At 42.7% G+C, this 25,436-nt stretch overlaps 1 protein-coding gene across 2 annotated transcripts in view; it reads right to left on the bottom strand.

Annotated features, from left to right (window-relative positions):
- The window catches only part of CA8 (carbonic anhydrase 8 (inactive)), a 210,672-nt gene that overhangs the window by 30,765 nt on the left and 154,471 nt on the right, over nt 1-25,436 (bottom strand). For both annotated transcript variants that reach the window (XM_027128036.1, XM_027128037.1), the window contains 2 exons: nt 6,361-6,456; nt 361-423 (listed from right to left, as the gene is read on the bottom strand). In XM_027128036.1, the coding sequence (XP_026983837.1) occupies nt 361-423; nt 6,361-6,456 (159 nt within the window). The remainder of the gene's footprint in view (nt 1-360; nt 424-6,360; nt 6,457-25,436) is intronic.

Raw genomic sequence — 25,436 nt, 5'->3', positions numbered from 1 at the left:
GGCTAGAGTCAGAGTAGCTGAGGTCAGTCCCTCAGGCACTGCCGGCTGGCATGACTGACCCCCAATAAAATCCCTGGACACCAAGGCCCAGGAAAGCTTCCCTGGTTGGCAATGCTTCACACCTGTTGTGACATCACTGCCAGGAGAATCAGGTGTGTCCCTGTGCGACTCCACGGGGCGGGGCTGTCTGGAAGCTTGTGGCTCGCTTCTCCGGGACTGTAGCCTTCCGCTGGAAGAAGCCACAACCAGGAGGCTAAGCACTTGGCTGTGAGTCCTTTTAGGGAATCTCCCAGCCTGAAGGTGGGCTTGGAAGCCTCTGACACAGCCAGTAGTTTTATTTTCTTTTAAAGAATGACTTACCTTATATTGAATATCCTGGAGGATTTCAGTTACAGCCTTCAGGCCTACGTGTTCTTTTCCGATCTGCAAAGTGTAAAGCATAAACCAGAACCATAAAGCTTTTAAATATGTAGCTTCTACTTAAAATAACCAACAGAAGTGAAGTTCAAGTTCACCTGAATGTTCTTCCTGGGGAACAAATGCCCTTTTTAATAACAGCCAGGTCAACATCTACTGAAGGCAATTAAAGGTGTAACAGTAACAGAAGCCAGTACAAGAAAGTATCAGATATGTTCCTAGACATTTCCAAGAATCCATTCCAAATTCACCTTGCTAAGTACAGGTTTACCCGCTGTGCTATATATATATAAAGTAATAAGCCTGCGATATAGAAATTTCAAGGATATTTCTGAATTAAAATTATTCAACACATTCCCAAAGCCTTCCATTTTCACCCTGGGCATTTCTAGGCCATTACTATAAAGATTTTATCCGTGTTGAAAAACTTTTATTAACTCAGAAAAATGAGTACATGGTTTCACATGAACTCATTATCCTGTCACCAAAATCAGGACATTTCTTGATTACCACAGGACATAGTTCTATAATCCCCTTTGTATTCTTAATTAAATAAGAATATGCTGTTCGTAGCTTTCTATGTTTTTTTTCCGGGCCCCGTTGAGTGGCTTGCGCAGTCTTAGTTCCCTGACCAGGGACTGAACTCAGGCCATGTCAGTGAAAGCTCTGAGTCCTAACCATTGGACCACCATGGAATTCCCAGTAGCTTTCTCTTTTAAAGCATTATGTATCGTTACATTTTTTCAGTGTATAAAATGTTCCAAAGAATTCGAGACTTTAAAAAGAATATGATGTTAAATATTCTTGACTCTAACTTGAAAAACTGTAAGTGCAATCTGATTTCCATTTTTCAGCCAAGTTTCAACAGTCCATGATAATGGAGGGCAGTCACAGCAGAGACAATTTATAACCTCAGACAAACAATCCTTGTTACAGTTGGCTTTTTCTCTTCCCCATACATTTTGGACATATATACACTACCAAATGTAAAATAGATAGCTAGTGGGAAGCAGCCGCATGGCACAGGGAGATCAGCTCGGTGCTTTGTGACCACCTAGAGGGGTGGGATAGGGAGGGTGGGAGGGAGACGCAAGAGGGAAGAGATATGGGAACATAATGTATATGGTTAACTGATTCACTTTGTTATAAAGCAGAAACTCACACACCATTGTAAAGCAATTATACTCCAATAAAGATGTTAAAAAAAAAAAATTTTGGAGAATGACCTACAAGGAGCCAGAAGAGCTGTCACCATGTTTATATTCCCTGTTTCTCTCCACATGATCCAACTGGGAAACAGGCTAGGTGAAAGGGCATCAGAGGAAAGAGGTAAGACAAAAAACTTACATAACCTAAGATAGGCCAATCAGTTCAAAATAATTGAGACATCATTTTCCAAGTGTTTGCAATTCCTGAGATAGGCACTAAAAACAGAAAATGAATTCTCTTAAGTTAAAAAATGTATATATATATTATATGTGCATATGTGTATATATATATACACATATACACACACATATATGTATATACACACACACATACACACACACACATATATACACACACATAAATACATATACACACACACACACACACACACATGTATATCTTAGGGAAATTTACTCCTGGGTGCAAAAGCCTGGACCTGTAGGCAGACACCTTCACCCCATCTTCAGGGGAAACAGACCCCTCTGTTGTACTGGTTTAACCACAATGTAGCACTTGGGTGATTACACCCACAGGTCAGCTCTGTCTTTACTTCATGCATCTCTTGTCAGAGCTTAACTCCTTGAAGAGTCCACATCTGAACGCTGTAAGGCCACACAGTGTAGTGGTCCAGGAGCAAAGGTCACTTGCGTTGGACGCTGGGTTCTGACCCTGACTCTCTTTTTAGGCTTGAGCATGTCTACCTAACCTCTGTGTCCTACAGCTTCCTCCTCTATACAGTGGGGCAGACAAAAGTGACGGGGTTGAAGACAAGACTCAATCAAACAAAAACCTTAGAACAGGGACTTCCCTGGTGGTCCAGTGGCTAAGACTCTGCGCTCCCAATGCAGGGGGCCGGGCCTGGGTTCAATCCCTGGTCAGGGAATTAGATCCCACGTGCCGCAACTAAAATTCCCGCATGCCACAATTAAGACCCAACATAGTCAAATCAATCAATCAATCAATCAATATTTTTAAAAAACAAACCTCAGAACAGGGCACGGTGCACTGTAATTCAGTGACTATCACCCGGACCACCCATCAGAATGCTACATGGCATCGAACACAGTTCTTACATAGAGCAGCACTTAGTAACTCTTACTGGCTCCTTCTGTCTATAAAGGTTCTTTACCTTATGGGCAAAACTTTGTATTTTGTAACCAACTTCAGTTATTGCTTGATCTCTTTCCTTCTTTGTCAAAGTTTTGTCTGAAGGGGTTACAGCCACCAAAAAGAAAATATAGATGGATCCTCTGCACACCTCAGCCCCTAAAATCCTACAGCAGTCCAGGTGGCAACGCAACATGGGACCAAGAGTCTGCCAGGAACCCAGTAACTCCTGACCCTCCCCTCGGCCATCTTTCACCGCCGCCCCAAATGCCAGCCCTCTGGTGAGTTTCCTCTCGGACGACCTCAGCCCTGCACTGCCCTGCGCCTTTCCGCTTCTAACGCTAATCCCCCCTCATTTTCCACCGCAGCCTCTGAAACTAGATGACTCCGCAGTTTTGACAAGCTCTCCTGCCACCTCCGCCAGGGGGTCTCTGTGAACCCCTGGGGTCTGCTCAAGGCCACCACCCTCCCAAGCCTTTGGAGTGGACACTGTGCAGTCTCCCTCAAGACAGGAGTGAGAGCTGTAGCCAGCTCCCAGCTGTCACTTTCAGATGGGTCTTCTACCCCACAAGCCCAAAGCCACCCTCCTCCTCTGAGCAGACTGCCCTCCCCCGCTGCGATCCTGCTCTACTGGTCACTTACTGACCCGCCGGTCGTTCTCAGTGCTCATCCCCTCCTGCCGTCACTCCGGAGGACTTCAGCGTCCCTGTGCGCGACCTGTGCCCTCCCTGGCCTGTCTCTTTACCCCTCAGTTCATGCCCGTCAGCTCCCTCCCACCTCAGCAAACCAATCCTGAGAACACACCCTGCATTTGTCTTCACTCTGAAAACTGCAACTCCAAACAAAGACCATTGCCTCTGACCACAAGTGCCCATCCGGCCAGCTCTCTCTTCTTTTCTCTCTCTCCCTGTTCACCGATCACAAGGCGTCATGCCCCTCAGGTCCCTCCTGGCTTCATCCCTTTCCCTTCCTGCCTATGCTGAATGACACCTCTTCAACCATTCTCCATTCTCTAATCCCTTTGTCCTCCTAAACCTTATGCTCTGTAACGGATCAATACAACAATTAATTTGTTAGAGGGACTTTCCTGGCAGTCCAGTGGTTAAGACTCCGTGCTTCCATTGCAGGGGGCATGGGTTCAATCCGTGCTCGGGGAACTAAGATCCCACATGCCGCGGGGCACGGCCAGAAAAAAAGAAAATTGCTAGAATTCTCTGCTCCTCTCCCTGGATGATCTGCTGTCCTGTACCATCTGTGATGTCCAATCTCAAGTGGGTCTCCCACAAGGACCGTCAAGTCTATTGTCATTCCCCTCCTGTGCCATCTCAAAACCCAATCCCACACCCATATTTCCTTTGCTCTATAAATAATTTTGCTTTGCATGTCTCAGATAGTACAGGTCATCAGGCATAAACTCCCCTAAATTCCTGGCTTTCTTCACCTAAAAATGTGTGCCGTTTGTGCCCACCCTTTCCTCCTGGCCCTCTATTTCGGAGAAGGGATGGGGCCCGTCCTGCCCAGGGTCAGTCCATCCACCTAAGCTCTCATCCCATGCCTTTCCACCTCCTCTGAGGCTTTTCTACATCAATTATCCCCTTTCTTGCTGGTATGTTAAAACAACATCTGCGCTAGCCCTTTTTGCTCAGAATAAAAACACAGGCCCATCTCGGATCTCAATATGAAACAATCTGGACCTTGCTGTGCACATCACCACTAGTTATCACCCCATCTGTCTTTGAGTCAAGCTTCCTGAAAGGGAAGTCTATCCTCACTGCCTGGACTTCCTCCCCTCCGCTTCTCCCAGCCTCTGACCTAAGTGCAAGACCCCCGCATGCGGTCCTTTCCTCACTGCCTCAGCTGACACTCCCGATCAGCGCTTCTTTCCTCCGTGAATGTTTGCTCTATAGTTTCTGCGACTCTGTTCTCTCCCGAGAAAGGCATTTTCACGTAGACAACCTGGATTTTCCCGCCTATGGAAAGTCAGAGCCAGAGGACAAGCTCCCAAGCTTTGCCTGCCTCCAGTAATGAACTGGTCCCAGGGAACGGGGATGTTTGGTCCCAAGAGACTCGGCTTCCAATCTAGTGCACTATTGCTGCATGTCAGCTGTTCTACACTGAGAAGCAGTAAGTGAAAACATCAAGTTATCATACTGAATTCCATTCCCAAGTATGTACTGAGTACCGCCTCCAAAGATGAAACTAACATGTTCCCTCCCCTCCTACAGATGACTATTTGTGTTCTTATTTTTATTTTATTCTTATTTTTTCTAATAATGAGACGTTGCCTTCTACTTCTACTGCCTCATGCTGTCAAATCTGGATGCTCTGTTCACTTTCTCAGGTTACAAAAGATGGACTTTAACAGTTATTATTTTCAATATACTAAAGATTATCAAAATATATTTGTAGTATAATTTGAAACATTTTTCATCCACATTTTGTGATTCCATTCTCCTTATACAATGCAGATATAAAATAGAAGGAATATAGGGCCCTGCCTGTGAAAAACACATGAAATGAATTGAGAAGATTTATCTTAAAATGTAAGGATTTGTTTTAAATTCCATGACATGTGTTATACTTTAAAAACATGGATTTCAAAATACTAAAAGGCTAAATAAAACTGGAAGGCTACTTTCAAACATCAATAAAGAAATATCTTAGAGGTATTTATAACAGGAAATTGTTGGAATTAATACTATTGAAATATATGCCACCCCGAAAAAAAGAGGTTTCAAAAGGCCCCTTCCTCAGCACTCTTTGGAAAATTAAGTTATTAAGGACCACTAGGTTATCCAAAGGCAGCCTGGAACCACACAGAGTGGACAATGGTTTCTGGTCCTGCCTGGTGACATCAAATCCCTGTGTGACTATAAACAATGACGTGGCCTCTTTGGCCCTTGGTTTCTCTTCTATAAGAGGTGGAAGGGGGAAGCCTACAATTTCCAGGGTCTCCTTCACCTCTCAATCTTTTATTACATCAAGTAATTACATCAAGACAAAGTTTAAAAGATTCACCTTAGGAACTGAATTAAAATTTTACCTTTGAAAGCATATGGTCCGCTTCTGTATGTGTCACTAAATTTATATAATATTCTTTCGCCCACCAAAGAGCTCAAATCTAAACTTTACATTGACTATATCCACCAAGGTCTTTGCTGCTCTCATTTTATCAGTGTTTTCTACAAGGCACTTCAAATCATCTTAGAGTGAAAATTATTAATAATGAATAGCTAAAGGAATCTACTACATGATTATAGTATTGACTTCTCTTAGATTTTGCAGGAAGGCAAGGTCCAAAAATATTTTCTGAAATTCTTTTTCAATAATAAAATGAACTCTGCCTTCAGGAGACGTTTCCTAACTCCTTTCTCCAAAGACCCTGAATGCCACTCCGAAGAAAAGTTCTAATAAGCCAATGAATCATTTTCTACCAGTGAATATGGCTGCTCATCCTTGACCCAGAGAGATCAAGTTTTCCATTTTTAAAGTATCAGTGCTCTCTGTATAGGTGTTTAATGTCACCTCTAAGTAGTAAAAATGAGAGAGAACAAAAAACCTTTTGCAAAATGAATTAGAAATAAGCATCTCTGCACAATACAGCAATCATAGCAGAAGACCATTTACCTGAACAAACAAGGCAATGATGGCGATTCCACGGGGCTTCCCCACAGCCTCATCGATACTGCCAAACAAGGTGGAGTTCCAGTGTATCAGGTGGAGCTGGGTGAGCAAGAACAGACAGGTAACCTCGTTACTAAACGTACTTCCGCTCAGGAAAACAAAGACGTTATCAACTGCTCCTTGACCATATCTGTATGGTGTCATATGCAACGAGAGTATCACAAACAGACACAGAGATGACTGGTTTAATACTGGTTCTCTGTCTGAATCCCTCCCTTCTCATTTCTGAACAGAAGCAGTGCTGAATGCCACTCAAGTTCTGCTTTTGTCCTAATCAGGAGCACATCTAAGAAGACTAGCAGATTTCACACTGATTTAGCTGCCTTTCCTTAGACGCCATCCCCTCTGGCTCTCAATAAAACAGAACTCTGGTCTGGGCACAAACACCAGAACTCATTCGAAGGATTACCACCTACATACTCAAGTACTGTGTCACCCAGTATTTCCATCAAGGATAATAACAAAACCGGTCTCCAATTCTGTAAGTTCTTTCCACTCTCTAAGAATATGTAGACAGATAGCATCCTATAAAAGGCGCTGCATCTTTTTAAAGCATGGTAACATAATGAATGCTGATGGAGAACTCTAAACGAAAGCCATTTCCTGTCCTGGAGATAAAATTTTACCTGTGAAGGAATGACAAACAATACTCCAGAGGATTCTCCCACTACTAGCCCCGTAAAGCTCTGTAGTCTTCAGGTTTATGTAGAATGTGCACTTGCTCCTACAGTGCTGATAAAACGCTTGCAAGAAGCCAGATTCAATCCCCTGGTTAAAATCAAATGGCCGCTGAGGTTCTCAGTGGAACAGTAGCAAGGTAAACCTTCCGCCTAGAATACTAATCTTCATCACTTTAGCGTTTCATCAAGTTACCATTACTTGCTGCCTGAAAACAGTGACCCATTTAAAAATTAATTTTAATCCAAAAAGACATACTAAAATTCAATCACCATGTCATTTTAGCATCCATATTAAAATATTAAGGAAAATTATCATGAGGATTGCCATGAACTTTGAAGTTTCTCCTGCTGAATTTGTCCAACTAGAATTCAAGATTATAAAGGTGACCACTAGGGGGAAGTAATGAGGTCCTCTGCCTATAATAGAAACGGTCACCCAGGACAGGTCAGGCTATGAAAAGCCCACATGAACTTGGATTGTCCAGTAAATGTAACTGGCAAGGCACTGCCTTTAAGAAAGCGATGTTCTATAACCTTTCAGTTAGTAATGAAAGACAGACCAATTTAATCTTTCCTTTTCCGGCTGCAACAATAGCTTTGGAGCCCCAGTGGTACAGATAAGTGTACAGTGGTACAGATAAGAACTGATTGCCTTAATTAAATCAACAAAAAAAGCCCAAGGCTGAAATCTATTTTAATTCCACAAATTGCAAAGTTCAAATCAACATTTTTCTTACTTCTCATAGCGACAGTATGGAGCTTTTTTTTTTTTTTTCCTGAAACAAAACAAACCCAAAAAAGTATGTTTGGGGTTTTTTTGTCATTTTTTTTTTTGCCACTCCTCCATAATTCAGCAACATCATCACTCACACCTGTTCCTCAAAACCTACTTCACATGTTTTTGTGTTTAAAAAATTAAGGGTCTCCACTCCTTAAGTGTGTGCTGTACATGGCAACTTCGTTTTAAAGAGTACAGTATGGGGGAATTCCCTGGCAGTCCAGTGGTTAGGACTCGGTGCTTTCACTGCTGGGGCCCAGGTTCAATCCCTGGTCGGGGAACTAAGATCCACAAGCCTCGCAGCACACCACCGTACCCCCCCCCCAAAAAAAAGAGTACGGTATGGAATACCTGATGGTGGAGAAATATGGCCAACACCACCTGGGCCAGGTGACCAAGGCCAACATCGGCAGTCATCAGACATGTTGATACAGGCACCCTGGATATGATGTGATGAAAAGGACATTTTTCCTGTGTGCTCTTTCTCCCAATAACGCATAACCCCAGTCTAACCCAGAGGGAAACGTCAGACAAATCTCAAGAGAAGGACATTCTACAAAATACCTGACCAGTATTTTGCAAAACTGTCAAGGTCATCAAAGAACAAAGAAAGCCTGAGACAATGTCACAGCCAAGAAGAGTCTAGGGAAACATGAGAACTAAATGTAAAGTGGTGTCATAGGTGAGATCTTGGAACAGAAAAAGGACATTAGATGAAAATGAAGGAAACTGAATAAAATACTTAGTGTATTGAGATTGGTCCACTAATTATAACCAATGTACCATACTAATGTAAGATGTTAATAACAGGAAACTGGGTGTAGGTCAGGTGGGAATTTTCTGTACTATTTTCATAATTTTCCTGTAAATCTAAAACTGTTCTTAAAATATACAGTCTATTTTTTAAAAAAAAAAAGAAAGAAAGAAAAGAAAAATTAAGGGACATCCTGGCACTTCCACTAACTCAAGCTAAAAAGGATAACAGAAGATCGCTATGGCCCTTGTGTGACCAGTACAATAACACAGAACGAAAATAGCAAGAGAATCTCTTGTCTGCTCTACCACCTGGGTCTTACCATCAGCTGATACTCCAGTAAGGAGCAAAAGAGATTCTTCCCTCACACTCCACAAGGAACCCACACTTCAGAGACAAAGCTCCAGCCTGGTATTTACTGAGAGACGCCCCTCTCTTGGAGGTGCTTTCTCTCATTAAGACCGAACAGAACATCATCAGAAATCCCCTTGCCAAGCCACTAGAGGATGGTTAATTCAAGGACCAGGCAAATTTCCAACACATTCTGGAAACCAGCTGTAACCGGTAGTGGTCACATAGATGAGCAGTCCACGCCCATCGCACACTCCACATGTTTGCTGCCTCTCGGCCTGTGTTCCCTGAGCCCTGCCTCACTCCACCCATGTTAGTTTGCTGCCATGACAAAGTGCCACAGACTAGGTGGCTTAAACCACAGAAGTTTATTTTCTGAAAGTTCTGGAGGCGTGAAGTCCGAGATCAAGGTGTGGGCAGGGTTGGTTTCTCCCGAAGCCTCTCTCCTTGGCTTGCGGACGCCCACCATCTCCCTTGACCTCACATGGTCTTTCCTCTGTGCATGTCTGTGTCCAAATTTCCTTTTCGTATAAGGACACCAGTCATACTGGACAAGGGCCCCCACTAGTGACCTCATTTTCACCTAACAGCCTCTGTAAAGATCCTGACCCCAAACACAGTCACATTCTGCTGTATTAGGAGCTAAGGCTTCAACATATGAATTGGTTGGTGAGGCGGGAGGGGCGGGGGTGGGGGGGGGAATTCAGCGCCTAACACCGTCTATCTCCCCCTTTCCTTTCTCCCCAGCTTAATGAAGTTTTTTCAGGTCTGAGAAGCCTGAATTATTCACATCACCTTCCCGTCTCTCTCAGCCCCTTCTTTATTCCTATTATCTTATATTTTGCCTTATATTAGTGTTGGTTCTGTTTCATAGAGCAAAGCCATAGAGACAGGAAAATCATCAGTGCCTGTGAAGAACTGAGTACTTTGGGGGTAACTAGAGGGCACATAAGACCAGCAGTGACAGGAGAGGTGGGGCTGGAAAGTTAGAGGCGTTTGGATGGCACAGAGGTTTAAATTTTATTGTAACTGTGCTTTGGGAAACACTAAAGCAATATATTATTGCAGTGAATATTATCATTACTCATGCTGCTTAGAATCAGTCAAAATCCCCCTTCAAAGGTTCTTCCAACAGAACGGGGATGGATGGAAGTATCTGGCATGGGAGGTGGGAAGGTAAGCTAGGTGGCTACCACGAAAGTTCCAACAGAAGATTACGATACAGGTGTGCGATGATTAACTTTGTGTGTCAACATGGCTAGGCTATGGTGCCCAGTTGTTTGGTCAAACTTCAGTCTAGATGTTGCTTTGAAGGTATTTTTTAGCTGTGGTAACATTTAAATCAGTCGACTGAGCAAAGCAGATTACCCTCCATTATGTGGGTGGGCCTCATCCAATCAGTTGAAGGAGAAGGAATTCTACCTCCGGAGTGAAAAAATCCTACCTGCATTTCCAGCCTCTGGCCTGCCCTGCATACTTCAGATTTGCCAGTTCCTTAAAATAAATCTTAACTCTCCTCTCTCTGTCTCAGAATATACATATACTGTTTCTCCTGAGAACTCTAATACAGGTTGTACAAACAAACAAAAAGTGTGTGACGAGAAAAAAAGTGTGGAGATGAACGGAGGTTTAAATCTGAACAAGATTAGAAGCAACAGGAATAAAGACAAAGGGCTCTAACAATTACTGTGACAGTGTTTGCAATTTGTTCTTCTAAGACTAAACATGGCTCCTCTGGCAAAGGGTCGGGGACAAAATGATCTACTGCTGCTCAAAAAGAACATATTAGAATGTCTGCTTACATTTATTTTTATCCAATGTCTTTTCACTTCAATTTTCCTATGCTACACAAAATAGATTATATATTATATATATAATACACATAGCACATCTATAATACATATTAGTGCATGAATTCATTTAGTAATAAATATGAACATATTGAGGACATGTGCTCTGAAATTTGTCTGGGCACAAATGGATTTGAACGGAAAGGCATTTGATACTAAGGACATGGTTTAGATAATGATGACGCAGCCCATGGAGTCCCAGGGAGGCTTAGCAGAGGTCCAAGCAGACAGTTATCTGCTGAGGGCACATGGGAGACTCATTTCCAAGTCTAACAGTGCAGACACGCTCTGGGGCGGGGCAGGTCTACGGCAGAGGGCAGAACGGCAAGGGGCAACACTGCACTTGTGCGACTCTAGTGCTAACTTCTTAGAGGCAACAGCTCTCATAAAAGACTTCTGAGCTGGGAGCCACCAGCCTTAGACGCTAGTCTCAGCTCCTAGCTCTGCGAACCTCACAAGCCACCACCTCTCGGAGCATGTCTCCCTATGCCGTAAGGAGAGCTACGCCTTAAAGCTCGGCTTCTTCACACCTTCTCCGTCCTCCCGTTGGGCTCTCTTTACCCCCATATTCCTATCACATTTTGCCCTCCTTAGCTTTAGTTACACATGACCCACAAAGGCAGAGAAGTGGGGTGATGCCTAGGAGGGCGGCAAGCAGCTTTCCAGTTTGCAGTGCAGCCCAAGGTCATCAACACTGCTCGTTTCTAAGGAGGACAAGGGTTGGAGGGTGTGCTGACTCCGTCCGCTGCCTCGACTCAGAGGGGCCCCTCTGCTCAGCCAGCTCACTCCTCCGATGACACAGGCAGGACTTGGCCTCACAAAGGTCTCTGGAGCCTAGACCTTCTTTGCCTGCAAACACACGGGACAGCAGGTGGCAGAGGGCTTGCCTCTTGCAGTCTGAACCCAAACTCCTACCAAGCTTGCCAACAAGAACAGCTGAACAACAGATGACTCTTCCTCAGCGGAAGCGAGGGGCAGCTCCCCACCCGCTCAGTGACTCTTCCTCGAGAAGCAAAATGTTCTGTCTTTCTCCCAAACTGGGGTATCAGAGCAGGAAGCCCACAGTTAAAGCTAGTCTTTCCTCACCTCTTACCATTCTTCCTCCACCCCACCCACCAAGGCCTTCGTGCATGTGGCCTCGTGTGTTAACAGTGTACGTTATTACAGAGACATAAAAGAGCAAAGACCCATTATTACTCTGTCAGCATCACGACCCTCATTCCTTCCTATTAAAAAAAATCTGACCCTAGGATAACAACGGTAAAGCAACCTTTTACAGTTTTAGAGAAAATCTTTGCTCTTTTGCTGAAGGGCTCCCAAATTCCAATTTCCTGCCATTGATTATGCCGCTACACCATGAGTACCTGCGAAACGTTCATCTTAATGTACTTAACTCACAGCAATAGATAAATGTGTCCAAAGTTATGAAACTGTGACAAGCCGTAGCCTTATAATCATTTATTTGTCACCGAGAAAAAATAAGTTTGAACAGTTCGTGGCAGCCTAACAGAAAGCTATCGTCAAGATAAATGAGGTTTATTATTAACACAAATAACACAACCGCATTAGAGTACAAAAGAATGAATCATGAGGAATGGAAAAAGCAGTAAAAACTGGAAAGGCAATTATGACTCACACGTTTCTCTCCCCAGCCCTGTACTCACACAGGTTCTGTGTCTTCTATCTTCAAATGCTTAATGCACATTTCCTTTCAAGTGGCTTCGAGCCACTTCAAGCTGAGTATTTCCAGAACTGACATCCATTCCCTTCAAAGGCACCGTCTCACTGTTTTCTTCATGGAGCCCCCAACCCCCCGGGGACCCCCACCCCTTTATCTCCAACTCACCAAGGCTTTGCTGACCCCTAATCATTTGCATTTCAAAGCTCAACCAATCTCTCCCTAACACTGCTCTCACCGTATTTCTCTGTTCAAAATCTCTAACTTCCTTCATTGCCTGCCCATACAGGGCTTAAATTTCTCCAACCCCATCCTTCCCCAACTATCCCCAAATACTCAAATCAAGTGGGACTCCTGACTCCTCACAACACCCTCCCCGTCCCGTTTCTGTTCCACTCACTCGGAATGCTGTTCCCCCCGTCTTGCCGCTTACCCAAATTCTACCCACCCTCCGAGGCCTCGACGGGCATCTGATAGACAGATAGATTGGAGCTGGAGATAGAGATAACATGAACCAACAGATACGAAGGGAAAGGGATAACGGGTCTCCGTCCTAAACCACTAACCAAAAGTAGGATGAGTCCAGTTTTAGGTGTTCAAAGTTACATCATTACAATCAAACTGGGTCCCATCAGTAAGAGATGCAGAACCAGAATTGCCTGGAGAAGCAGAGGCTCGAGGTGCAGACTGCAGACATCCCTAGATACCCAGAGAGACAGACTTATAAGGTCAGCTCACCCAGGGGTCAAGTCCCAGAAGAGACCAACGGAAGGGTAAGGACTGAGCTTTGGGTAAGGGTGAGATGAGGGAAAGGGGACTATCAAATACGCAGGAGGAAACCCAGAAAATTCCAAAGTCCTGTTAGGACCAACGAGAAAAGACTTTCTGGAAGAAAGCGTGGTTAGCAGAGTCAAGGCTCTACCACAACAAAGCGACAACAGCTACAAAAAAAAAAAGAAAAGAAAGAAAATAAGGACAGAAAGAGACTTTGGACTGATGTCTTTAAGATAATTGAGAAGGCGGCTGCAATACAATGAAAGGAGCAGAGGCAGAGTGGAAAGACATCAGGATGAACAAGTGGGGCAGGGCCAGCTCAGCCTAGAAGGTGGGCAGTGAGCATCAGAAAACAAATCGAAAGGTAGCTGTAGGGAGAGCTAAGGGATTTTTTTTTCAAATAAGAAGAATCAGTTTGCCTGAGTTTAAGAAAAATTCACCTTTCACTTGTAGTATTCCTTTTTTTTAAATTGAAGTATAGTTGATTTACAATGTTAATTTCTACTGTACGGCAAAAATGATTCAGTTATACACATATATATACATTCTTTTTCATATTCTTTTCCATTATGGTTTATCACAGGATATTGAATACAGTTCCCTGTGCTCTACAGTAGGACTGTGTTGTTTATCCATCCTATATACAATAGTTTGCATCCGCTAATCCCAAACTCCCACTGCATCCCTCTCCACCTCCCCCTTGGCAACCACAAGTCTGCTCTCTCTGTGAGTCTGTTTCTGTTTCGTAAATAAGTTCATTTGTGTCGTCTTTTAGATTCCACATGTGTCACCTTTAACTTGTAATATTCTTTTAATCTACTCTTTTAATGGGCAAAAGTAAAACCTGAAAGAATCACAGGCTGCTATAAGCGTTGAAAACTCAGAAGTATTCGATGCACCTATGACAACAGGTGTAACTGAACCTGAAAACCATTTTTCTGAAAACTACAGTCATCAAGACCCTTCCTCTGAGCTAGGCCACAATTCAACACAGAGTCACAGAAGAAAAGGGGTCACCAAGAGCACGTCCTGGTTTTTGTGCCCTGACTTAACTGCTTTCCTCGGTCCCAAAGAGTCAACCGTGAGAGTTGTAGCAGATCTCCCACTAGATTTTGAGTTTCCGGAGCCGAGTTTCTCACCCGGCTATTTCTCACCCTATCACACCCAAAATATCCATTCTCAGCGCACTGGGAAAGAACTACAAAATTAGAAAAGGAAAAAGAAAGGTTCACGTCTCGACTACACTTAGGATACTGAGGGTTGAAAGAAGGAAGACGTTAAGTATTGGAATTTTTAAGACAAGAAGACTGGAAGTGAAACGTCTGAGTAATGAAATGGGAGCTTTGAAAAACTGAAAAACAGCAGAGAAAGCACCCCTCTCTCCATATCCACTCCTAACTGTGCGGAGCAGCCATCCATCTGCAGATAAACTGAGATTTAGTGTGTATTATTTTCAGGTGCCGTGGCACTTAAGATGTCACCGTCAATATATCATGCCGCTATTATTCAGAAAAGGACATTCAAGGTGTAGACATAGAACAGTGACAAAGCGCTGTAAGGCAAGGAATGGAAAATAAATTATTTGAAACTCTACCTCTAACTGTCGCCTACTTGTCACATTTGCCTAAACTTCATGATGTACTTTCTGATATTGGAAAAAGAGAAACAGGAGGCTGTGCTGGAGCATTTCAGGGCAACTTCTATTAATATATTAATATCAAAAGCTACTTATATGTTCTTAGGGTTCAGAATCCTCAATTTGAAAAGGCACTAGTAAATCAACTACGATTCCATTTTTTTTTAATTTTAAAAAAAGAAAAGGCACTAGCTTCATGTAATTTATGAAAACACTTTTTCCAAAGCAGAATGATTTCCTCTTTGCTAATTTCCTTTTGTTTACCTCGATTTTGCTGCCTTCTTAGGAGCAGGGCATCGCAGTGTGGTTAGGGTTCTTTTCCCAAAAAACAAAGCTGCCTTTAGGAAATTCACTATGGAAGGTTGGAAAAGGCTCACTGGAGCGAATCGAAGAAAAAATACATCATTTTGAAATATTTTATATTTAATGTAAGATCAGAAGCAGTTAAAACTGATTCACTGACATTGGTTTCTTGGTTTGCCAGGAAATATCCTCTGTCTTATTTGTGGGTTATGGCTGCAATTAAGTCACTATAACTTAAATCCTCTATATTTCATGTGTCATTCTATAAAATAAAGAAGGTAAAGAGACTGTCAAAGGGTCTTGGTGTTATAGAATGTAAGTCATCTAGAGACTGCATCTGTTATTCGATCCCCCTCTGCCCCCAAATGAGAACCACATTTGACAACAGAGCTCTAAAATAATCAAGGCATTCATCAAAACATTTACTGAGCACCGATAACATCTAGGGTTTTAGTGTGCACTGCTTTCAACACTGGAAATACAAAGACCTCCAATAGTTTTATAAAAGAATCCAGGGCGTGAATAAATAAAAACATGAAATTGATAGTTCAACAGAAGAAAAAATGAGCACAAAGGGTCTGCCTGCCCTGTAACTGACAGAGGATGCTCTGAGTCTGTGTATTTATTTAACGAGCACTGTACTACCTGCTCTGCCAGGCGCTGTTCCTAAAAAACATCACCTCGCTCAGCCCTCACTATCATCTTTACGATGGTAGATGCCATGACTGCCGCCAGCCCTGCATCTTTTTTTTTTAATATATAAATTTATTTTATTTTTGGCTGCATTGGGTCTTTGTTGCTGCGTGCCGGCTTTCTCTAGTTGTGGCGAGCAGGGGCTACTCTTCGTTGTGGTGCAGGGCTTCTCATCGCGGTGGCTTCTCTTGTTGTGGAGCACGGGCTCTAGGCACACAGGCTTCAGTAGTTGTGGCACAAGCGTTCAGTAGTTGTGGCTCACGGGCTTAGTTGCTCCGCAGCATGTGGGTCTTCCCGGACCAGGGCTCGAACCTCTGTCCCCTGCATTGGCAGGTGGATGCTTAACCACTGCGCCACCAGGGAAACCCCAGTCCCGCATCTTAATGAGAAGGGAACGGAGGCACAGAGGGGGAAGCAGCCTGTCCAGGGTTGCACAGCTGACAAGTGACAGAGCCAGACCTGGTCCTGGGCGGCTTGGCTCTGTCGCCTCTAGGCCGCCTCTCTCCTCCAAAGAGGGAGGGTAGAAGACTGAGCAGGTTAGAACTCTCAGCGTGATTGTTCACAGAACACGCGGAGGAACGACAAACAACGTCCTCTGGAGAGACAAGGAAAACCAGGGAAGAGGAATGGAGAATGTACGACCCAAGAAATGGCTAGAATCCAGCCAGGCTGTGCCCAAGGCCAAGAGCACACCCAGTGTGAATGAATGCTCTTTTCTCACTACAAGCTCCTAGGAAAATTATCTGAGCCCCCGGGGGTCTCAGCTGTAAAAGAGAGATCAGACCACCTAACGTGTAAAGCCGTTACCAGGACAAGGGATCTTACTTGGAAAGTTCCTGGTAAATAACAAGTGAGTGCTGGCTAGAGCCAATTACGGTCAAGAGAAGCGGGAGGTGCCAGGGAGAGTGGGCAGGGCTGTATTTAAACAGCTCGATCTTTGAAAACGAAGGTGTGCTCATCTACCTGCTGTCTGGTTATTTTCTCATTATGCTGCCTGAGCTCACTGTTTATTTTCTTTCTTTTTTTTTTTTAACAACTTTATTGGAGTATAATTGCTTTACAGTGGTGTGTTCATTGCTGCTGTATAACGAAGTGAATCAGCTATACATATACATATATCCCCACATCCCCTCCCCCTTGCGTCTCCCTCCCACCCTGCCTATCCCACCCCTCTAGGTTTATCTTCTTAAGGTTTAACGATAACTAATAATGTTTCCATTATAGAAAGCCAGATCACCAAAGTCAGTCAGCCGTTCAAAGGCCTCCAGGAAGTAGGCTGATAGATGGGGGAAAGGTGGGATGGGGCAGGAGGGAGGGGCTGTGAAACAGGGGAATCGGTGCCCTGCCCGAGGTGCTTAAACTCCCAAATTTAAAAAGCACAGTGCCAGGCTTCCCTGGTGGCGCAGTGGTTGAGAGTCCACCTGCCGATGCAGGGGACGCGGGTTCATGCCCCGGTCCGGGAGGATCCCACATGCTGCGGAGCGGTTGGGCCCGTGAGCCATGGCCGCTGAGCCTGTGCGTCCGGAGCCTGTGCTCCACAACAGGAGAGGCCACAACAGTGAGAGGCCCACGTACCGCAAAAAAAAAAAAAAAAAAAAAAACCAGTGCCAACGGGATCCAGCCGTAATCCAGCCCCAAAGGCAACCAGTTTGCAGCCCCTAGGGAACATCGTTAATATTCCAACAGCAAGGTCTCCTGCCTGGAAGTGAAAAGAAAACCATCGGAAAGGGAACTGTCTCTGCTTCCCGCCAGGACATTCTGCCAATCTCCCCTCCTTCCTCCCAAGGCAACGCTTGAGTCAACACCTGCCTCTGCTCTGTTCTTCCCTGGCCCAGAGAGGGGCCTTGCCCCATCAGTTCTGCGGCCAGACACCTCCCTCTCTAATTAGCTCCTTGTCATCACCATTTAAATATGTGCATCATTTAAATACGTTCAGATTTTTCTCATCCTTAAAAAACAAACACTTCCCTGACCTCAAATCCTTCCTACTACTTTCTCTTCACAGCAGACTTTTTCAAACACTTGGCTATGCTCCCCATTGACACTTCCTCCCTGCCCATTTCCTCCACGATCCACTGAAATCCATCTCTCATCCTATCACTGTAGTGAAACTGCTCTCGCCAAGTTCACGAGAACTTTCTTCTAACTCACATCTCTGGCTTGGGCTGACTTGACGGCTCTGCAGCATCTGAGACCCGCCTGTTCTCGAACTGCCCCTCCCGGTGCGTGCCTTGCACCATGCTCTGTGGGTTTCCACCTCCTCAATACCAGTTTCATCTCAGGCTTCTCTACTGGTTTGCTTCCCCTGACACCCCCCGAGGGGTGGTCCCATCGGGGCTTCATCCTCTCACCTCTTCTTCTCATTAAGCATACTCTTGCTGGGTGACCCCATGTCTTCAGTTGTCACCTAGATGCCCATGATTCCAAAGTCAACATCTTTCACCAAATCTCTGTCCCGAGTCTAGATCCCTCTACTAAACTGCCTACTGAAATATTTTATAGTTAGCATTTCAAAATTGAAGTCCCTCCATCATCCCTCAGACCTCTGTCCCCGTCTTTGTTCCTAGCTCTGTTAATGGACCCAAGCCAAAAACCTCTTCCGTCCTCTTCTTCCCTTACAAACAAACAAGAACTATGTCCTGCAACTTCTACAACTAAGAAATATAGCCACGTGAATGTGATGAAAAAACTTTTAAATATTTCTTTATTAGAGAACTTGGAGAGCTTGTTCTAATATCACTGCTCAAAGTGCTTGACCCTCGCTAGAGCATTAATTTAGAGGTGTGTTCAGAACAGAACCAGACCAAGGAGTTGAAAAGGGCTTAGTGAAAGCGAGTGTTCACACTAAAAAATAAGAGCGACAACCAGGCAAAGAACATTCTATTAATTCTCAGAAATCTACAAAATTGAAGAAATGATAGGCAACTTTAACAGAAAAGAAATTCTGTAAGTGTATTTATAGAAATTCATATGTAAAGTTGATTCATACAAAGAGTTTTACAAAATCAAAAAAAAAAAAAAAAAGAAAGAAAAAAGAACTATGTGCTGACATTTTCTACCTCCTTACCATCTCCCAAACGCATCCATCCACTCGGCTTCCACCCACGAGCAATTCCTTACTTTAGATATCCACGATCTATTGCTAGAATTACGGCCCAGGTCTCTTAACCAGCCTCCATGCCTCCAAGGCTGGCTTTTCAAATTCATTGCAGAGTCCACCTTGCAGTTATGTCATACTGTCCGCCTGGGAAAGTTCATCAGAGGCTTCTCCCTGTCCATAGGGCACAGTCCTCGCAATGCACTAAAAGAATATGTCTTTCTATAACCTTTGAAAGTGTGGCAAATTTGGCTTATTATGAATTAACTGTTTCAGGTGAGTTGGTGATAAAAATTATAGTAATAAGCTCTTTTTAGTAGTAAGAACACATAGAAAGCAATCTTAATTGTATTTAAAATTCAGAACTATTTCATTTCTCTGTGAAATACCACTGTCAATTTTCACCCTCCAACTTTATTATATACCTAGGACATTGCCTCACAACCTAATTTTCAGAAACAATATTTTTTTAATCCAATTACAATATTCAAAAGATTACGATTTATAATAAAATGCATTTATCTGAAAATGTTGAAGAAAATCCATTTTAACCCTCACTGTGCCTGGAAAGGTACCTGTCTGTGGACACAGCATACGCAGAGGCTTTCACTTCTCGAATGGCAGTTATCTAGAGCAAAAATGAGGACCATTTTATTAGAAATATGAGAAGGCACATATTGTAGAGGGAAAACAATGGTAGTTGGTCTGGGTCTCAGCCATTACCAACGTAACCTTGGGCAACTTATTTAATGCCTCTTGACCTGATTATTTCACCTGAAAAACAGACATAACATCTACCTCTAAGGGATGTTTTAATGATTAAATAAGATATGGCACGTACCTGGCACACGGATGGCCTTCAAAAGTGTTAACACTGTCCCCACAATTTCCTGAGAACTGCAGTAAAATGAATCTTGCATTAATCCCATGGCTATGAGAAAATGCAAGGGACAGAAAACTTTCCAACAATATAAACATCTTGCATCTTCGAATTATTGTGAGAAGAGTGAACTTTGACAGGCTACACAACTAGATGAGAACACAGGAAGGCGGCCCTAATCTTATGGACAAAAAGTTCTGTAAAGATTGACACCTATGCTTTTTCCCACAAAGTGCTTCCTTATTTATATAAATTTTGTTATTAACTTTAAAATCATAACGAATTAATCCAACTCACTTGTTGCTCAAGACAGTTGCACAAAGAACCATTCTTTAGCAAACTCACCATAAACCACGTCACTTCTCAGTGCTAATTAAAGGGGACCGTGCTTCCCAGGGCTCTGTGTAAAACTTTCCTGCCAACACAGGAGCAAGGGCTCTAGGGAACCAAGTATGAATCAAATTATTTTAAAGGACATTCTAGAAAATTGGATTTTGACTTATTACTGACCTAAAACACAGAGTCCAAGTTTCTTTTCAATGCTGTGATAAGGTAAAGTATCAATTTCCTTGATTGATGTGGAACTTGTACCAAAACAGCTCAGGGCAAAAAAGGTCAGCTAGGAACAGGAAAAACATCAGTGGGTGTGCACCAGAAAAGCACAATTCAGATAGGAAACTTCACCTACATTTACATGGCAATACACTGTAATTCTGTACAGCTCATTCTGACATAGGGGGACAAGCATTTCTAAAACAAGATGGTTACGTATTGCACATAATCCAAAATGTATTATCAGCAATGCTGAAGCGCTTTAGATGCTCAGAGGGCAGATATGGGAACACCAATTAGGAAATGAGGACTTCGCTTACGCCCGATCTTGCCTACCCCTGGGCCTGCCTCTCCAGGACTTGGGGGAGTCTCTGTTTTACAACACTCCTGATTCCCCTGGTCCATGTAGTCACTGTTGTCTAACCAGTACATACGCTCCACTACTCAAAGCCTTTATCATCTTGGCCATCCAAAACTGTCCTCCAAAACCCTATGCAAATGCAAATAATAGAAACAAAATCATTGTTTTCTAGAAGTTTTAATTACTGATAGCATATGTGTTTTAGAGAAATGAAATACATTAAAGAACAAAACTCTGTTTTCATGTGTATATATACTCTTTGAGATGGGTCCCTTAGAAAAGCAAGAGCCTTTCTTGCTCTAAAGCAACATAGCTGGACCTCCCTGGTGGTGCAGTGGTTAAGAATCCGCCTGCCAATGCAGGGGACAGGGGTTTGAGCCCTGGTCCAGGAAGACCCCACAGGCCGCGGAGCAACTAAGCCCGTGCACCACAACTACTGAGCCTGCGCTCTAGAGCCCGCGAGCCACAGCTACTGAAGCCCGCGTGCCACAACTACTGAAGCCTGTTTGCCTAGAACCAAGAGAAGTCACCGTAGTGAGAAGCCCGCGCACCGCAATGAAGAGTAGCCCCCGCTCACCGCAACTACAGAAAGCCCGCGCACAGCAACGAAGACCCAACACAGCCAAAAATAAATACAATTAAATCTTAAAATAAATAAATAAATAAAGCAACATAACTCGGAAGATAATTTTGCATCTAAAATTATTATAGAGGTATACAGTTGTTTTATTATCTTTGCTTTTATATAACACAGTACTAGATATTTTTAATGAATTTGCTATTAAGCCTTTAACAGGAATAAAAGTTCAATAAAAACGTGTTTCTCTGGGAAAATGGGAAAGCTTTATACTTGAGCACTTCATAGCCCATTTCCAATAAGGCACTGTGATGGAGACACACGTAAGGACTAGCAACTCTGTACCAAGGCGGACATTCAGCTCATGATGGCAGCCCTACTGAAAACATACGGGTATAAAAAGGTAAATTAAAGCGAGAAAAATAGAATCACTATAGAAAACAGTTATTGAGCACTTACTAATTTAGCTACCCTGAAACTAAAAAGCCTGGTACATTTTCAAAATAATTCCAGAAGAATTATCTTGTACAGCAAAAAGCCACTTTTTCAGATAGGCACCTAACTGGTTTAACTGGATGATCCTTCTCTCAGGAGACACAGCTGACTTGCCCTCGGCATCCTTTCTTCCAGGCAAACAGAAACCCAACTGCATTTACACAGCAGCAGGTCAAGGGCTAGTGGGAAGGCTGGACCCCTCCTCAGCCCCATGGGGTGAATCTTGACTAAGCCTCGTCTTTTCCCTTGAAATGACTGTTTCAGGAACCTGTGTGCACAGAAGTTCTGGTCAAAAATACGTGAGGGAATTCCACTTGAGGGTGGAGGTGAGGAAGACTTCTGGGAAAACGTTTGCTAGTTCCTAAAAAGAGATTCAAAACCTGATAAGAGTGTGGATTACTACAGCTACTTTGGTGAACTACTTGACAGAGTCCGCTAGAACTGAACTCTGACCGTCCTGTAACCCCGGATATACTCCTAAGTATATGTTCACCAAAAGGCTAGAATATTCAGAGAAACTCCATCCTAACAGATCAGATCTGAATGCAATCCAAACATCTATCAACATTTGAAAAAATATACTATAGAAAATTCACATAATGAAATACCATACATGAGAACAAGTAAACAAAAAGTACACACCGCAATGCACATGAATCTCTAAACATAATGGTGAATAAAAGAGAGCTGGACACAAAATAACCCATACCGTATGACTCAATTTATGTAAAATCCCAAAACAGGTAAAACTTATCTATGGTGTCAGAAGTCAAGACCATGGGTAACCCTGGAGGGGCCATGAAGGGAGAGTGGTTACTTTGTTTATTAATCTGAATGCTGGTTTCATAGGTTTGTTCACTTTGTGAAAATGCAACAAATCGTACACTTGTGATTTGGTTACTTTTCTGTCTATGTTATTTAGCTATAAAATTTTTACTTTAATTAATAGAGATGGTATGAAAAACACAACTGATAAGAGAAGAAAATTGATAAATTAGCCTTCATCCAAATCAAAAACTTTGGGACATCAAACAACACCATTAAGAAAGTGAAAAGGCAACCCACAGAATGAGAAAAAATATTTGCAAACCATATGTCTGATAAAGTACTTGTATCAAGGATAAGGAGCTCATACAATTCAATAATAAGACAACCCAGTTTTTCAAATGAGCAAAGCATTTGAATAGAAAGATATATGAATCATCAGTAAGCACATAAAAAGATGTGCAATATGATTAACATTAGGGAAATGCACATCAAAACCACAATGAGCTACCACTTCAAACTCACTAGAATCGCTACAGTCAAACAGGCAAACAATAACAAGTGTTGGCCCAGATGTGGAAAACTGGAACCCTTACACACTGCTGCTGGTAAGACTGTAAAATGGTACAGCCACATTGGAAAACAAATTAGCAATTCCCAAAATGTTAAACAAAGGGTTAGCATATGACCCAGCAATTCCTCACCTAGGTATACATATCCAAGAGAAATGAAAACGTATCTCCACACAAAAACTTGTATACAAATGTTCATAGCCACAATATTCATAATAGCCAAAAAGTAGAAACAAACCAAATACCCATAACAGATAAACGAAACGTGGTGTATCCAAGCAATGGAATACTCTCCAGCAACAAAAAGTAATGATACAGGTTACAACATGGATGAATGAACATTAAAAACTATGCCCAGGGAAAGAAGGCAGTCAGAACAGACCCCGTATTACAGGATTCCATCTATATGAAATGTCCAAAGTAGGAAAATCCATAGAAATAGAAAGCAGATTAGTCGCTTGCCTAGGGGAGAGAGGATGGAGGATGAGTATTTCTTTGGGGGGATCAAAGTGTCCTAAAATTAGAATATGGTGATGGTTGCAAAACGCTGTAAATATACTAAAGCCATTGCCTTTTATAATGTGTAAAATTCACCCACTTTAAATGAGTGAATTTTATAAATTATAACTCATTACATGCCAGAGAATAAAATTTCTCCTCTTACGACCTTTAACCATTAATCTGTGAGGATTGGATGTCTACAGATGATACAGCCATTTTGCAACTGTGAGTGAAAAAAACCAAAGGGAAAAAGCCAAAATGCTAAAATGGCTTAGCAGAAAAACAGAGAGAACCTGGCCTTTGGAAACACGGCTGAGCAGCTGGAAAAGTCCTGGAACCCTGGACCTGCGCTTTGGGACTCCTTGTAATGTGACAGGAAAACTTTCTCTTGTTATTTCTTAGCTGTGTCTTCCATTACTCGTCTGAAACTAAGGCACTCCTATGAAAGAGATGTAGGTTGCTGAGCACTCCATTTGTTACTTACATCAAGTATTTTACACGCATGCGTAGCGTGAATAATTTCATAAGTAAAAGAAAATTTTCATTACAATCCAAATGTGGGCTTCTGACAAAATCTAATCGTTTCTGAAAATAAAGTTATACCTAAGAGTGGACAAAAGCAGATTGAGCTTTCTGCTCTGATACACAGCTTTTCACCGAAATATTTTAAGGGGCATTTTCTCTATATCATCACTTTATAATACCCTGAAAAACAAACACATGAAGAATGTAAACCAATTACCAATGAGCATAAAATATATCATCAGCTAAGGTGATTTCAGAAGTATAAATCTAATCTTAAACCTCTTATACTCACATTAATATTTCTTAATAATAGGCAGGAGATTTTATTAGTTTATTATTAAGGTGATTAGTATAGTAAGTTTCAAGAATGGATTAATTGAGGATGTAGATAAGGACAATATATACTATTATTATAGCTACAATCGGAATATGTCAACTAAGGGCGTAAAATAGCCCCTCCCTAGGATCAGGAATGTAGTTTCCCCTTGGTGAAGTCTTGCCTGATTAGGCTTACTTGGGAACATAACATATTCCTGTGATATTGACCAATAAGTGATGGTGAGAAGACACCAAATTAAAATTGCCACTGGTATCCCATGACACTGGATGAAGAAAAGATACCATGTGGTCTTATATTAACTCATTTACCTAGAGCCAGATTTCAATGGATACGTAAGTAAATACCATCCGCTGCTGTAATAAATCCTGGTCTGTGACCTCCCTTCTGAGTTACAGAGCTGCATTTCCAGATTCTTCCTAGGCATTTCCACTTGAATGAATGGCAACTGTCAAATCCAAAACATAGCAAAGTATACACCACAATTTGCTACCAATACAGTCCCTTTCTGGAGTTCCTAAAAGCTCCACCATTCTTCCAGTTACTGAGGCTCACAACTCAGCCCCTGATTCTCCAAACAAAGCTCTGAATGTTCTCTCCCCACATCCTTTCTAACACACGCCCTTCTTTTTCTTGTCAGGGCCGTCATCCCGGTTGACAACGTTTGAACGTCATGCCTGGATTTTAAAATGATTTCCTAAAGGGCATCACCTCTTCTGGTCAAGGCAATTGATTACATTTCCCCGGAAGGAAAGTATTAGAAGGGAAGTGATTTTTTGTGTATTTTGTCATGGGTGTACCTAAACCTGCCTGGAACATACACAGTAGGTGCTCAATAAATAGTTGGCGAATGAATGAAG

Source organism: Aethalodelphis obliquidens, unplaced genomic scaffold (assembly GCF_003676395.1).
Source record: "Aethalodelphis obliquidens isolate GAN/ISIS:26980383/991018 unplaced genomic scaffold, ASM367639v1 scaffold33, whole genome shotgun sequence".
Lineage (NCBI taxonomy): Eukaryota > Metazoa > Chordata > Mammalia > Artiodactyla > Delphinidae > Aethalodelphis > Aethalodelphis obliquidens.
The sequence above is the reverse complement of the archived record's forward strand: the minus strand, read 5'-3'. Positions and strand labels throughout refer to the sequence as shown.